Raw genomic sequence first — 17,173 nt, forward strand, 5'->3', positions numbered from 1 at the left:
ATCAAGAGAGGAATGGGTGAATGAATGGACGGAGGGTGGGAAGGAAGGAAGGAAGGAAAGAGGGAAGGGACAGGAACAGAGGAAGGAAGCAAGGAAACTTATGAAAGGGGAGAGTAAGAGAGGAATGAGTGAAGGGAGGGAGGGAGGGAAGAAGGTGGGAAGGAGAAAGAAAAGAAGAAATAGAGGAAGGGAAGGTAAAAGAGAGAAAGAAAAAGAGCAAGAAAGAAAGAAAGAAAGAAAGCAAACAAGAAAGAAAGAAAGAAAGAAAGAAAGAAAGGGGGAAGGGACAGGAACAGAGGAAGGAAGCAAGGAAACTTATGAAAGGGGAGAGTAAGAGAGGAATGAGGGAAGGGAGGGAGGGAGGGAAGAAGGTGGGAAGGAGAAAGAAAAGAAGAAATAGAGGAAGGGAAGGTAAAAGAGAGAAAGAAAAAGAGCAAGAAAGAAAGCTGCAAGCACCCCCCCGAGCCCCCCAGGCCGGCTGCAACCTTTTAAAACACGCGCGCCGCTTCGCAGCTGTCTCCTGAAGCCGAACGCGGAAGTTAGCGTTTGGCTTCAGGAGACAGCTCCTTGGCGCTTGTATCTCGAATTTGGGCTTGTAAGTAGAACAAAAATATCTCTCCCCTCCCAGCTCTTATCTCGAGTTGCTCTTAAGTAGAGCAGCTTTTATGTCGGGGTTCCACTGTACTCACTTGTGAACAGAATACAAACAATGTTAAGAGAAATTTTCAAAGCTCCACTATTTAGAAAGGACATATTTGATTTTTTTTATTTCTCATGCTACAGATAATTGGATTGAACAGAGATGGAAGAAGATAGTACAGAATAGTCAACCCAAAAACTAAATAAAAATGAGTGTTAGGAAATAGATTTCCTGCTTTTTCATATTGCTGTAGTTACAAAATGTTTATCACTATATGATATCATCTCTCTCATCTTGTGCATCATGCTATATGTCAGATTTTGCCATAGCACTTCTAAAGGAAAAGCACCACACTAGAGATCAGGACACAGCATAAGGTTCAGTTTTAGGCCCAAAATTTTCAATATCTTCATAATTTATGTAGATTGAAAAATAGAAGGGGAACTCATCAAATTTGTGATTTTTTCTCCAAACCCCAAAAACTTTAACATTACACTATCTATAGTCAACCTCACCCCATTCCTAAGAGGTCTGTAGGGGGCATGCATAAGTACATCATTGTACCTACCATTAGTGCCCTACTGTCTTATTGCCTAATTTACCTGTCCCTAATTTGCTAGGTGTGTTATCTGCTGAATGAATGAACAAATGAGTGAACGACTGAACAAACAAACAAAAACAAACAAACAAACAAACAAATAAACAAAGAAATTTGCAGATTACACCAAGCTGGCAGAAATAGCCAACACTATAGTAGATAAACTCAAAATCCAAAAGGATCTTTACATACTTGAACACTAGGCCTATCTAATGAAATGAAATCCATTATAAATAACAGTAAGGTACCACACTTAGGCAAGAAAAGCAAACTGTACAGGTTTAGACTAAATCAAGCTTCTAAATCTGTTATTTTATGAAATTGTATAGATGTTAAAATCTCCCATAAAAGCATTTTAGAAGGCAGCCTTTGATGCCATTACAAATCTCTTTTCAGTGGATGGGTGTTTTTGATTTTCTGGAACTCTTGATGACCTCAGGAAAGTTTAATTTTCCAGTACCTATTGGCTCTAGGCAACTTCATTTTATCTTTGCTGGTATTTTATCTTGCTATTATTTTATTAGCCATGCTTAAACACAGCATGATTTTAATATTCTAAAAGGCTAATTCCAGTTAAACTTGAGAAGTTGGTTTCACTGACATCTGCTCAAATTCAGAATAAGATTCTATGTTACTACACTTATAGTATCAGTAGCATTTCATCACAAGAGTTTTGCAAATAATATTTTGAGTTCCATGATTCTCCTGTTTGGGAGGCTGTATTTGCCTCCATCCCAACTCTCTATTTCTATCTTTATTACTTTATTAAGAGAAGGGAAAAAATGAAAAAAATGAATAATATAAATAACATTAAACAAATTAATTAAAACATCCAAAATTGAGAAAGGACACTTTTGATATTTTTATTTCTCATGCTATAGATGATTGGATTGAACATTGGTGGAAGAAGGGTATACAGAACTGTCAACCCAAAATCTAAATAAGATGGAGTGTTAGAAGGAGGTCTCAGATTGGCAATGCATCCACTTAATAATAACATAGACACTACCGTAAGATGGGGAATACAAGTGGACAAGGCTTTCTGCCTTCCTTTTTCAGAAGGGATTCTTAATGCTGTCTTGAAGATCACTGCATAAGATACAATTATAAAAGTAAAACAACCTAGTGCAGCAATGACAGTGGCCACAAGAATTCCAACCTCAAGTAGATTTATATCAGAGCATGATAGTCTTAGCAAATGTGGAATTTCACAAAAGAATTGATTGACCACATTAGAACAAAAAGGGATGGAAAAGGTGCCAGTGGTATGCAACATTCCATAGAGGACACCCATAACCCACACTAGAATTATTATTTCAATACAGTATTTCCAATTCATCACCATCTCATAATGCAGTGGATTACAAATGGCAACATATCGATCATATGCCATGACTGTCAGGAGGAAGAAATCAGAAGACCCAAAGGTGAGAAAGAGAAAGATTTGAGCAACACAACCAAAGTAAGAGATATGTCTGGTGTCTATCACATAATTTATCATGGATTTGGGGACAATGACTGAAACAATGCCCAAGTCCTGAAGAGCTAAATTCATGAGAAAAAAATACATGGGGCTGTGTAGTCGATGGTCTAAAGCAATTGCACAGATGATTAAAAGATTTGTTGCTACAGTTGTCAGATATAACACAAAAAAGAAAAGGAAATGCAAAAACTGCACATGCTGATTTTTTGAGAATTCCAGAAGCAGAAAGTAAGACACTGTGGTTTGGTTCTCCATGTTTTATTTATGATAGAGCTGCCAAACTACAAACAAAGAAAAGAGGGAAATTTAGTTAAAGTTTTGGAGACAGCATTTTGACATGTGATGAGAACACAAAACACCAAGAAGCATAAAGATAATGAACAGAGGTTCAGAGCACAGAAAACAGGGTTGTAGAATGGGGATATTCAAATACATTATTTCCCATTTTTACCCATCTGCATACAGAATCAACCACCAACCTCTTTTTCCTTCTTTTCAGTTGTATTATCTGGGGTAGTGATCAAAACAGTTGCTAAGGGTAGAACAAAGTTGGTTGTGATAGTGTGGGAAAATTAGATAATGCTTTGTGCTTCTAGGAAAAAGGAAATGCAAATCTAACCAATAAATATAAAAATAATTTGCTATATCTCTTACTTGGAAATCTTGAGAACACACATTTCCTTTTTGATTTATTTCTCTGTGTATGTTTATATAAGTAATGACAATGCTTTTATCTCAATTTCCTTACCAGATATAGGCTAACACTCAAAAGTCATGTTAGTACACATTCAATAATAATACCTAACTTATTTAAAAACAGAGAAATAGAAACATATTTTACCCCACTTTTCTTTTTTTCATATACGGATGGATGCTGAGATGATTTTGCCATTCCTAATTCAAGTGTTAGAGATTAGTTCATCCATGAAGTTTTGTTCACATTTTTGAAATTATAACTGTTTTTATTCTTCATAATGATCATGTGAAAAAGACAGCAATGTTATATATTTGGTTAATTCATTATTTAAAGTCTACACAGAAATATCTCCAAATCTCTCTTCACCATTAAGTCACTGCTGTCCAACTAATTTTCATATACTGAAACATCTATCTGCAGTCATAGATATTTCTATTCTGAATGTTTATTAATTTTCTTTTATTTCCCTCAAAAGTCTTGTACACCAAAATGAAATTGACATATGTGCTTGTTAACATAGTTAGCAAATGTAAATAAAACTGACTTCTCTGTGCTCATTACCATAATTGACCATTAAGAAAACAATAGCTTCCTGGAGGACCAGTTATCATAACCCACAGAATAATAATATCTCAGATTCACTGTTCTACAGGTAAAAATTGTGAGCATGAAAACACCTATTCTTACATAATTTTGGGGTGCTAAAAATAAAAAAAAACATTTTAAAATGTACATTGGCTCTAGTTTCCATGATATAAGTAACCAACTAATAAAGTATGAAGTTTATAAAATGAAGTTTATAAAATGAATGATGCAACTTATACCATAGATTAGTCAGTTTTGGTGACTAATAGAAAACCACCACACATGCCAAGATGATGGAATATTAGCTAATATTACATCACCAAATTCTATAGAAGTCATAGTATCTGTTACTTGGTGAGTTAAACAACGTCTTTAAACATTGTTTTATGCTAGTAAATTTAGTTATGCATTGAATCTGTTTAAATAAAGCAGATCATTTCTGCTATATTTGTAGTGAGGTTACTTTTGCATCCCAAAAGCAAAGGATCACAACCGTGATTAAGAAAGCCTACAACTTCATTTCGCTCCCACTAGACTTGTCAAAATACATACCAACATAGACCCTCAATGTTGGAAATGTGAAAAAGAGCACGAAACATAGTACCACATATGATGGTCATGCCAAAAGACATGAAATTATTCTATAAAAATTAAGAATTGCCTAAAAGAAATGACCCAATGTGACATCAAAATAAGACCTGAGACATATTTATTAGGACTTGTGGGAGGATAATATACTAAACCTAATTATTATCTAATTATTTATAACTGCCACAAGATTGGCATACATACAAAATTGGAAAGACAAAAATCTCACATCAGATAACATGATAATTAATAAAGTAATAGACTCTGAAAAAATGACCAGGCTTACATATGATTTATTTGTTTGTTTGTTTGTTTTCTTGTTTATTTATTTTTTTGCTTGTTTGTTTGTTTATTTATTTATTTATTTATTTAATTAATTAATTAATTAATTGGATTTATATGCCGCTCCTCTCTGAGGATTCAGGGTGGCTTATAACATATAAAACAACAATATAGCATCCTAAATCCAATTAATTTAAATTAATACTCTAAAAACCTAAAACCATTAAAAATACAAAAAACTTGTTAAAGTCCTCAGAACTACCCTGCAAAGGTTTATTCCCCACTCCCACCCATTAAGGAGGGAGCGAGCTGAGTGGAATTCCACAGATGCAATCAGGGTGACATGATATGTGATCTTGTTGCCCTAAGCACCACTTGGTAAGTCTTAACATAAGCACTTGCCAGTGTTCAGTCGCAACTGGTGCACTAGGCGAACCTGGGCAAACGCCCCCCTCACAACAGCTGAAAGATGTTTCTCCAATGTGAGCTGTGGATCAAGGAGGATGCCCAAGTTGCAGACCCTCTCTGAGGAGGTTAGTAATCCCCCCCCCAGGGTAATGCATGGACAGATGGAATTGTCCTTGGGAGGCAAAACCCACAGCCACTCCGTCTTATCAGGGTTGAGTTTGAGCCTTTCCAAAGCAGTAGACCCTGGAGATCTCCTTGGTTCACTGAAGAATTCCAGGAGATGAAATGCCAAAAGAGACACCTAGAGCAACTATGGAGGGTCAGTAATTCTGAATCAGACCGAACAAAGGGAACAGCTTTTATTAAGACTCACCTTGTGGCAATAGGGGTGGTAAAGTCTGCACACTTTACTGCCCTTATTGTGTCTGCAGAGTCTCGCCCAGCCACCCTATTTAGGGAGGGAGCAGTGAGCCCTTACAAGGTAGAGCTGAGGAATTAGTTCAGCTTCTTGCAGATAAAGTCGCTCAGATTCAAAATGATCTGGACTCCAATTGAGCAATTCAGACTGAGGTGACAGGGTCAGGTCTTTGCCTATTGTTTGGGATAGGTTTGACCTGGTAACGCCTAATGAAGTGGACAAGGGCATGGGAGCTGTGAGTTCCTCCACCTATTTAATGGACACATGCCCCTCCTGGCTGGTTTTGGCCAGCAGGGAGGTGACACGTGGCTGGATCCAGGCACTGATTAATGCTTCCTTGAGTAAGGGATCATTTCCACAGTGGCTGAAGGAAGTGGTTGTGTGACCCTTCCTCAATAAACTGTCCCTGGATCCAGCTGAATTGAAGACTTTTTGGCCAGTCTCCAACCTGCCCTTCTTGGGTAAGGTTGTAGAGAAGGTGGTGGCATTCCAGCTCTGGCGGTCCTTGGATGAAGCTAATTATCTTGACCCTTTTCAGTCTGGTTTCAGGACTCGTCACAGTACAGAAAATGCTTTGGTCATGCTGATGGATGATCTCTGGCAGATTTGGGGTGGGGTCATTCCTCTCTCCTGGTGCTTCTTGACCGCTCAGCAGCCTTCAATACTATTAACCATGGTATTCTTCTGTGACAGCTGAAGGGGTTAGGAGTGGGAAGCACTGTTTTATTGTGGTTCTCCCTATTCCTCTCTGGTCACTCACAGTCAATGTTAATGGGAGGGCAGAGGTCCACCTCTAGGCCCCTACTTTGTGGGGTGCTGCAGGGATATATCCTCTTCCCCCTACTACTTAATATTTAATGAAGCCACTGGTTGCGATCATCCGATGCCATGAAGTATTGTTAGAATGAATGTGTGATTGGCCGCCGATGGGTCTATAAGTTCAAATGGTAAAATTACTTACAAGGTGAGACTGGCACAGGGTTTCTCTCAGTTGGAGACAGATTATGATGAAGTCTTTGAACCAAGCTTGCAGGCAACAACTTTAAGAACCACCCTGGTATGGGCTGCCAAGAATAGATGTTGTATTCACCATATTGATGTAGAGTAGATGGCTTATTTGCATGCACCTCTACAACACAGAATATATATGAGAATTCTACCTGGTATTGTGAGTAATAATAAAGGTAAATGTTGGAAACTTAGAGTCTTTATGGTCTCAAACAATCTGTCTATGAATGGAATAAATGCATAGTCAATGTTCTGTCTGGGTTCCCCCAGACCTCAACACCAACTGGAAAAAACAGCCAGACACGCTGGTAAAAGCAAAAGTACTTTATAGCTTGAAAAATAAACACAGAGAAAAACCTGTTCTTCTCAACAGGCAGGCTAGGAGACTTTACAGCAGAGTCCTGATGTCCAGACAATACAGCAAACTTCTTGCTGGCACACCCACCACTGTAGAGCATAAGACCCCCACCTTTTCCCCCCAAGGTTTCAGTATTCAAAGTCACAAACCAGAATTCCAAGATGCCAAAGATCACAGCCAGGTCCCAGGACTCCCAAAGATAATACTCCACAAGCCAGGAAGGGTGGGTCTGCCTTTTAGCCTTTCCGGAGAGCACCACACCCAAACCCAGCTGTTGCCTCTTTAGTGCTGAAAGTACCTAGCCAATTGGTCCCTTCTTTGTGTTGCTCTTCTCTGTCGCAGATCGATTATTGCTTGTGCATTTTCCTCTAAGGAATCCAGGCTGCTTGCTGGGGAGAGCTCCCTCTCGGGGGCCTCTGGCTGTTCCCCCTCTTCCTCAGCCTGGGATTCCTCCTCCTCGTCTGCCTGCACCTCCTGTTCCTCATCCTCCCCCTCTGAGCAGGAAACCGACAGAAGATCAGCCGTTCCCTGAGGGGCCTCGGACGGAATCACAACAGTCAAGGAATTAAGCAACATGGGATTTCAAGCGTGTTGCTGACTCATATTTATTCAGAATGTGTAGAAATGGTTTTATGTCACTGCTGTTGTTATTCACCAATGATATAGCTATTATCACCAAAACAAAAGAGGAAGTGGGGAAAATTGTTGCTGAGTTAGAGAAGAAATTTAAAATCAGAAATCTTGGCGAGGTAACACATTATTGGAATTTAGGTATAAAGAAAACTGATAAAGGATACAGGATTTCACAAGCAAAGAAAATAAACAATTTGTTAAAAAGGTTTAAGATGGAGAATTGCAAGGATTAAAAAAAAACCCTGGAAACAGATTTTGTGATAATAAATATTCAGTTTTGGATAAGGAATTATATCAATCTTTAATAGGAAGCTTGTTATATTTAAGTAATTGGTCAAGACTGGATATTATCTATAGTGTAAATCAGTTGCCAGGGTATAATATTGAGCCAACTGAATATCAGTGGAAGGTGGCTAAAAGAATATTAAGATATCGAAAACATACCATTCTTTATGCTTTATATTTAGAGCCAAAACAGGAGCAACAGCCTATGCAGATGCTAGCTTTACTACTGATACAGTAACTAGAAAATCCACATCAGGATTAGTTGTGCTCTTAAGTGGATCTATGATTGGTTGGAAGTCCCTAAGACAACAGCATATCAGTTTGTCAACGATGGAGTTCTCTAGTTTATCGCTGTTGTGTACAGATCTAATATTTTATAAAAAATTGCTAAAAAGTCTAAATATTTATATCAAAGAACCAATAACTGTGTATGAGGACAATCAGTCTGCCATCAATATGGCTAACAATATTGCAGTGAAAACCAAATTGAAACATACAGATATCAGATATTTGAGTGTGTGACAAAGTGCACAAAACAAAACGATTAAGCTTGTATATTGTGTGAGTAATGAAAATATTGCCGATCAGTTTACTAAAGCACAAAGGATCATAAAGCACAAAGAATGTTGCAAAAATTATAATATGAAAATATAAATAGATATGTATTGATCATTCAAGGGGGAGATTGTCAATACAATGTATATGAGTATTTGGGTAATACAATACATATAAGCCAACTATGTATGTTTGAAACATATTCCTTTAACGGCACTCATCACTTTTTTGCAATGCACTCTACATGGGGCTACCATTGAAGAGTGTTCAGAGAGTGCAGATAGTCCAGAATGCAGCCACGTGAGCCGTGGAACATTCATATAACACCAACACTCCACATGCTGAACTGGCTACCGATTGGTCTCTGGTCACAATTCACGGTGTTGGTTATTACCTATAAAGCCGTACATGGCTTAGGACCATACTATTTATGGGATTGTCTCCTGCTGCATACCTCCCAGAGACTAATAAGATCCCTTAGACTAAGCAATGCAGATTGGTGGGGCCATGGAGGAGAGCCTTCTCTGTGGCTGCCCCGGCATTATGGAACCAACTGCCCCCCAATCTCTGTACTGCTCCCCCCCTACTGGCCTTCCGAAAGGCTGTGAAGACCTGGCTTTGCCAGCAGGCTTGTGGACCATGAATATTACATCTGTCATGTCCGAATTGTGTATGAGTGGTATGCATGTATGTTGATTGGATTGCTTGCTTTGTAGGTTTTATATGAGGTTTTTATTGTTTAATGGTTAATATTTGATTTCTTTTTATTATAGTAATATGGTTTTTTTTATATTGTTGTAAGCCTCCCTGAGTCCCATTGGGATTGGGCGGCATAGAAGTCAAATTAATAAATAAATAATAAATATTGATTCATATCCCATGCATGGTAAGCAAAGATTGCTTATATGACTGCAATTTATATGACTTATATGGCTTATATGACTGCAACTTAAATGTTGTTAACAATCTGGGATATTATTATGTAACATGATAGCTGGCACTGAAACATTTGGAGGTAGCTTTATAGTTACTAAAAGCTAATTATATTTATGTGCACACAAAAATCAATTTTATTTTGATTTGCTAATTACCATATTGTAATAAGCACACAGAAGTCAATTTCATTTTCTCATACAAAATATATGACTTGATTTGTATATACAGTACTTTGTATTTGGATAAACAATTTGCACGATAATATAATAAAGATGAAGGAAAGGAAACATTCATGAATAAAATGTAAATCTTACCACCATAAATAAAACTATAAGAGAGCTACATGCTTAAAAATATATTATAAAAACTGACTATGAACTCAAAATGAGCAGATATCAAGATGATGAATAAAAGTGAAGGAAAAGTGAATAAAAATTGAACACAAATGAATACTTGTTATGCGGTGTAAGTAATTTATTTATTTTATTTTATTTATTTATTTTGTCCAATACATAATTCACATTGAAGAGGAAGATATGTAATAATATAAGTAAAGAAAAGAATAGAAGAAAAGATATAAAAGTATAGGTGAACATATTAGAAAGGAAGAAAAGATAAATGAGATAAGGAGAGACAATTGGACAGGGGACGGAAGGCACACACGCCCCTTACTGACCTCTAAGGAACCTGGAGAGGTCAATCGTGGATAGTCTAAGGAAAAAATATTTGGGGTTAGGGGTTGACACTACTGAGTCAGGTAATCAGTTCCATGCTTCGACACCTCGGTTGCTGAAGTCATATTTTTTACGGTCAAGTTTGGAGCGGTTAATATTAAGTTTGAATCTGTTGCGTGCTCTTGTGTTGTTGTGGTTGAAGCTGAAATAGTCATTGACAGGTAGAACATTGCAGCATATTATCTTGTGGGCAATACTTAGATCGTGTTTTAGGCAACGTAGTTCTAAGCTTTCTAGACCTAGGATTGATAGTCTGCTTTCGTAGGGTATTCTGTTTCGAGTGGAGGAGTGAAGGGCTCTTCTGGTGAAGTATCTTTGGACATTTTCAAGGGTGTTGATGTCCGAGATGTGTTATGGGTTCCAGACAGATGAACTGTATTCAAGGATGGGTCTGGCAAAAGTTTTGTAGGCTCTGGTGAGTAGCGTGAGATTGCCAGAGCAGAAGCTGTAGGAAAATCATTTACATTCAGTTCAGCAGAATGTAGGAAGTCTGTTAGAAAAATCTGGATAAAAAGTCAAGGCGTAACCATTTCTTCAACGCAACTTTGATTTCTTTGTTTCTTACACTATAGATGAATGGATTCAACAGAGGAGGAATTACAATATATAATACTGAAAAAAAAATATTTGAGCTGCATGAATCCTCAATATAAGTCCTTCCATAGACAAATAATCCACTAAACATAAATACAGAGATAACAACAAAGTGGGGTAGGCAGGTAGAGAGTGTTTTCTTTTGTCCATTGACTGAGGGAATTCTGAGCACTGCAGTAAAAATCTTCACATAAGTTAGAATGATATACATAAATGATACAATTGTAATAATGCCTACAATGACAAGAAGCCAAAATTCAGTGAGATAACAATTACAACAAGAAAGTTTTAATAGCTGTGGGATTTCACAGAAAAACTGCTTGATATTATTGGAACAAAAGGTAGTTGAAAAGATGGTGCCAGTTTGTATTATGGCATTAAACAGACTACTAAACCACATTGCAGCTGCCAAGCAAATACAAGCTTCTTTGTGCATTATTCGTTCATACTGAAGAGGGTTGCAGATGGCAACATGGCGATCATGGGCCATTACTGTTAGAAGGGCAACATCACAGGTGGCAAAGAAAAGGTAGAAAAAAACCTGAGCCACACACTCAGAATAAGATATGGATCTGCTATTCGTGAGGTAATTAGTCATTAATTTTGGAATAGAAACAGAAACAATTCCAAGGTCTGTCACGGCCAAGTTCATGATGAAGAAGTACATTGGGGTATGAAGATGATAATCAATAGCTATGGCAGCAATGATGAGGAGATTCCCAATTAGAGTTATCATGTATAAAGCTAGAAAAATAAAGAAGTACAGAATCTGAAGATCCCTGACATCTGAGAATTCAAGAAGTAGAAAGAAAGAAAATGTGAGATTGTTCATCTCTCTTCACTAGGATCTGCAGGGCAAAAACAAAAAAGAAACATAATAATTTGAGACTAGTTTTGCAGTTAAATGGAAATACAGTGGTACCTCTACATAACAACGCCTCTACTTAAGAACTTTTCTAGATAAGAACCGGGTGTTTGCCTCTTTTTAAGAACCATTTTCTACTTAAGAACCCGAGCCAGGAAAAATTTCCCAGGTAATTTGAGAGTTGCACGAAGGCCCAGACAGTTTCTTGCCATTCCCCTTTGGTTTCTCTCTCTGGCACAGTGTATGACAGGCACCCTCTTTTTTTTTTTAAGCCTTAAAGTTTTGGATTTTTTTAAAATTCCCCTTACCTCACCTTCTTCTTTTGGCAGCGACTGTCCTCCTCCTCTTCTTCTTCCTCCTCCTCCTCCTCCCACCCAAATTTTGAGCTTTCATTGCTTTCCTAATGGGTTTGCATGCAGTTTGCTTTTACATTGATTCCTATGGGAAAAATTGCTTCTACTTACAAACTTTTCTACTTAAGAACCTGGTCACAGAGCAAATTAAGTTCTTAAATAGAGGTACCAATGTAGTTCATGTTAATTCAATATTTCAATATATTTCTTTGTTAAATCATATTTAATGCACTTTTTTCAAGAACAATTTGATCAAAAATATATGAATTACACTTTTTCCTTTGCCATTTTTAATATTAAAAAAATATTACATTCATTTGTTATTTTATTTATAATAAAATTGTGTAGGTCCTGTTTTAGTATGAGCTATCTGACAGTGAAACATTTTTCCTCCCATTTTATGATTACATATTGTTACAACAAATAAATGGATAATTCAAATAAATGGATAATTCAAATAAATGTTATTATAATAGAAAAACTATTATAATAGTTTTAAAAACTATTTAATTTATTTTTAAAAATTATAAAAGTTATTATAATAGAAAAGTGTAGTAAAAGCTATGCAGGAAATCCACATGCACCTCCTACACCTTTGTAAACAACCAATTTAAAGACTCGAGATCTATCCCACCCCTCAAAGGACCAAATAGTAAAGAATATAATGGTGAAACCATTAAAGCCAACCTCTTTAACACATTCTTGAGCTCAGTCTTTGTAAATAGCAGTGGCTTGTTCCCAATATTTCATAGTCATACCACAATTAACTTCAACGATCTAGCACAAATTGATTTTACAGAAGATAAAGTTAGAAAGGCATTACACAACCGAAAAAAATCTCTATCTATTGGACCTGATGGACTATGTGCATACTTCTTTAAAAAGCTCTAAAAAAGCTTTTTAATAGGAAAGTGAACACAAGAACAAGCACAATCTGAGGTTAGTTGGGAGAAAGTTTAGAAGCAACGTGAGAAAATATTATTTTACTGAAAGAGTAGTAGATGCTTGGAACAAACTTCCAGCAGACGTGGCTGGTAAATCCACAGTAACTGAATTTAAACATGCCTGGGATAAACATATATCCATCCTAAGATAAAATACAAGAAATAGTATAAGGGAAGACTAGATGGACCATGAGGTCTTTTTCTGCTGTCAATCTTCTATGTTTCTATGTTTCTCCACAAATCTGGTTGAACCGATAAGCATATTTTTTTTAAAGTACTTCAGGACTAGCTCCGTACTCAATGCTATCCAAACAATAGAAAAAGGATTAAATCTGGATTGGTTTCAGTATATACAAATCAAGTCAAAATTTAAAGAAGATAAAATAAATTTGGCTTTCAAAAAAATTATAATATAAACAAAGTTATTCTACCCCCAGAAATAAAATTGATTTCTAAGATATATAACTTTCTTTCAAATTGTGACACAATAGAGGAGGAAGTAAAGGAAATGATGATAGCTTGGGCCCAAAGTTTTGGATATTCAATATATTTAAATGAATGGGAAAAATATGTATTAATTATAAATTAACATTAGCAACCTCTTACAAGAAAACCAGTATAAAATGTTTTATCGATGGCATAGTTAAAGTTTTGGAATGAGCCAAAATCACAAAATTGACTATGGAACTTAATGACAAAGATGAGTCAGAATTTTATACAGCCTGGGAAAGGTGGTATAAATGGCTCAAAGAGAGGAAATATTTAAGTAACATAAAATAAAATTAATTAGACTTTACAATGGGGAGGGGGGATATAGCCTGCATGCTAAATCATTGAAGTACATATGAAATTAATTCGTTAATTGGGGAAAAGAAGTACTAATTTATATATTTGAGACAAATTATTGTCTGGTGTATAATTAATATAATATAAATATAGTGATTTTAATGCTAATATAACACTAATATATGTATATACAGTAGTCCCTCACCTATCGCTGGTGTTACGTTCCAGACCTGGCCGCGATAGGTGAAATCCGCGATGGGGAATTTATCGACTGATAGTACTTATTTAAGTATTTATATTGTAATTGTTTGGTAAGTTTTCATTGTTTTAAGTGTTTATAAACCCTTCCCACACAGTATTTATTTTAGATACAGTATTTAAATACAGTATTTACAATTTTAGATTTTATTTTTTTAAAAAAAACCTGCCGATCGAGTTTGGTGGACTGTTTAAATCTGCCAATCGACTTCCTCAGAAACCCGCGATGAAGTGAAGCTGCAGTAGGTGAAGCGCGGTATAGCGAGGGACTACTGTACTACTATTAATTTAATTTTCTTTGATTTTCTTCTGTACTTATTGTGTTTTCTTTTTAAAAAGTGGAAAAATTAATAAAAATATTTTAAAAGAAAAGGAACACTGGAAAAAAAATAGGTATTCAAAAATGACTGTGAGGAGGTTATGATTTTAAAACTATATTAATTTTTTTCATCCACCATCCATTCCACACTTTCCACCTGAATGATAAACAGATGGCTCACTTACAAATGTCACTTTACAAGTAAGATTTTTTAAATATTTAAAGCAAAATTAAGGCACAAGACTAATTTCACAAGTAATGTGATTTTATCAGATACCAGAAATAATCTTAAATGTTCAATTTCAACAGCAATTAGTGAGTGGGGAAAAATGATAGGGATGGAAAATGGAGAATGTGATACCCTAAGTTCCTGTCCATAATATTTTTATTAGGCTTTCCTTTTTAACTTGCTTTTATTATTTTTGTCTTGTACAAGTTGTTTAAACTGGTGTAATAATTAAAAACAGCAACAAAAGATTTAACAGTGGGGAATATTTACATATTTACGTTCTTTGAATGGACTGCTACATGAAATATTATATTTTGAAGCTTAGAAATACAACTGCTTGATTTTATACGATATTAATTTTATATTAATCACAGTGCACAGCTATGTAATTCTGGAGATATTTTGTTTCTACTGTATGTCTGACTAACAAAGGATGGAAAAAGGGAGAGGGAGAGAGGGAGGGGGGTAGAAAGAAAGCTTTACCTGGTTCAGTCATATGAAGATATTCATGCATATCACAGAAGATATTATGCCAGTCTTTCCTAGTTAGCTGAGAGCATTCTTTTTTCAAATGTTTGTATATAAAAACAGAAAGTGACAAGCAAATGTTAACAACAGAATCCCTGGAAAGAAATGTGTTCAAATCTTTTCAGAATGTTTTAATCTTACATCTTGCAATGAAAAATTAATTTTTCCCTCCAGCTCTTTTGGATCATATATTACTTTTCAAATTATATTTCAGTTACGATCATTTCTGAGCCTACTATCATGCAGTAAAATTGAGCTTTCTTAGTATAATTGCCAAAGTATTGGAAATTTATGCTAACATTGAAAAGACTCTATGTGATTCTGATGTAATGTTGATAAGAAACTAGGAGTTATTTATTTCTTTAGGTTCTTATTTCCAGGGACCAATCAAAAGACATAATTAAAAGGCCCAAGATCCAGTCCCATAATGATATTTTTCACATTCTAGTTTCCAGTAACTATTTATGTCATTATTATGGACTTTCCATTGGAGCAAATTAAAGAAAGTAATATGAAAACACTAACTTCCTACACAGCATTGTAAAACTGAAATAAATTGTGCCATTATCATAACACATAATCCCAATGGTGCTAAAAAAGACTAATTTACAGGTAATCCTTTGTTTATAACCATTTGTTTAGTGACTATCTGAAGCTACACTACTGAAAACAAGTGGCTTATGACGTTTTTGTCAATCTTATAATCATTGCAGCATCTTCATGATCACATGATCAACATTTGGAAGCTTGCAACTGGTTAATATTTGTTTGTTTGTTTGTTTGTTTGCTTGTTTATTAGATTTATGTGCCACCATTCTCAAGATGACTCAGGGTGGTGTACAACATTAAATATACCAATATACAAGAAATATAAATAACTATAAAAATTATTTAAAAATACTTAGAAACCACATTTTAAAAGATCTCATATACACTCATACACATTCATCCAATCCAATCCAATCATATCTAGTAATGGCCAGAAACAATCTCATCACTCACAGCCCCCAACCTGTGGATCTCCAGATTTTCCCCTCAATCCCAATCCTTCAAGTCAGGATTGGTGCAGGAAAGCACCCCCAATTGCCGCGGAACAGCTAGCTGCCCCCCCTCCCCGAGGTTGTTTTTTACATGTTGTAAGTCGCCCCAAGTCCTCAGAGAGGGGCGGCATAAAAGTCCAATTAATAAAATAAATAAGTAACACCTACAGTGATTCAGTTAACAAATGTGGCAGGAAAGGTTATAAAATGGAACAAAACTCACTTAATAAATGTCTCACTTAGCAAAATAAATGTTGGGCTCAATTGTGATTGAGGTCTCTGTACTTATAACAATAAATGTTTCAGAATCATAAGCAGAGTTTCTGCATCTTATACACAATTGGCACATTCATCAACTGTCTGAAATCTCTTCCATATGACAATTTTATTATACAGTACAGAAACTGGTATAAAATATGCTGGCTTTGTGCTTACCACCCTATCTAGTGCATTCTATATTTTGTCTTGCCAACAAAGCAGAATGCAGGTTCAATCTAGAAGGGGAGGTAAGAGGTAAGATCTGAAAACACACTTATGTTGTCAGGCTTGGGGTCACTAGACTCCAGCCTCTTGCCCAGTGAATTTGTTGGATGTGATAGTATGCAAAGTATGTTCAATTTTAAATGTTTAGTTTTTAAGATAATTTTTAAAATTATTCTATTAATTGGCTTAGAAATGTTTTATATATTGTGTCTTTTTTATCGAAATGTTGTAAGCCGCCCCAAATCCACAGAGAGGGGTGGCATATAAGTCAAATAAACAAACAAACAAATAAGTAAGAGAATTAAGCCTTAAAAAGCAGGACAAAAATTCATTCTTTGACAATTTCATATTATTACATCAATGAATGGATTATCCTGGGTGGCAATCGTTGAGTCTTTTTTACAGGTGAGAAAGTGAAGAATTTTTTAAAATTTCTCCATCTCCTGAAAAGTTCTTACAATGTTGTTAGACTGCACTTCTTCTGAAATCTGGCAACCAGTACCACATTTTTTCCAAAGGCAACTGGAAGTATCATAGGTGAAGTTAAGACTTCATGAACAAAACAC

General features: G+C 35.8%; 2 protein-coding genes across 2 annotated transcripts; both read right to left on the reverse strand.

Annotated features, from left to right (window-relative positions):
* Positions 1 to 2,061: 2,061 nt before the first annotated feature.
* Positions 2,062 to 2,988, reverse strand: LOC139152893 (olfactory receptor 14A16-like). Its single transcript, XM_070726260.1, has one exon. It carries the CDS (start codon positions 2,974 to 2,976, stop codon positions 2,062 to 2,064), a length of 915 nt encoding a protein of 304 aa, XP_070582361.1. The 5' UTR covers positions 2,977 to 2,988.
* Positions 2,989 to 10,701: 7,713 nt separating this feature from the next.
* On the reverse strand, positions 10,702 to 11,634 carry LOC139154031 (olfactory receptor 14I1-like). The gene has a single exon (XM_070728460.1). It carries the CDS (start codon positions 11,632 to 11,634, stop codon positions 10,702 to 10,704), a length of 933 nt encoding a protein of 310 aa, XP_070584561.1.
* Positions 11,635 to 17,173: the final 5,539 nt, after the last annotated feature.

This window comes from Erythrolamprus reginae, chromosome Z (genome assembly GCF_031021105.1).
Source record: "Erythrolamprus reginae isolate rEryReg1 chromosome Z, rEryReg1.hap1, whole genome shotgun sequence".
In the NCBI taxonomy this organism is placed as follows: Eukaryota; Metazoa; Chordata; class Lepidosauria; order Squamata; family Dipsadidae; genus Erythrolamprus; species Erythrolamprus reginae.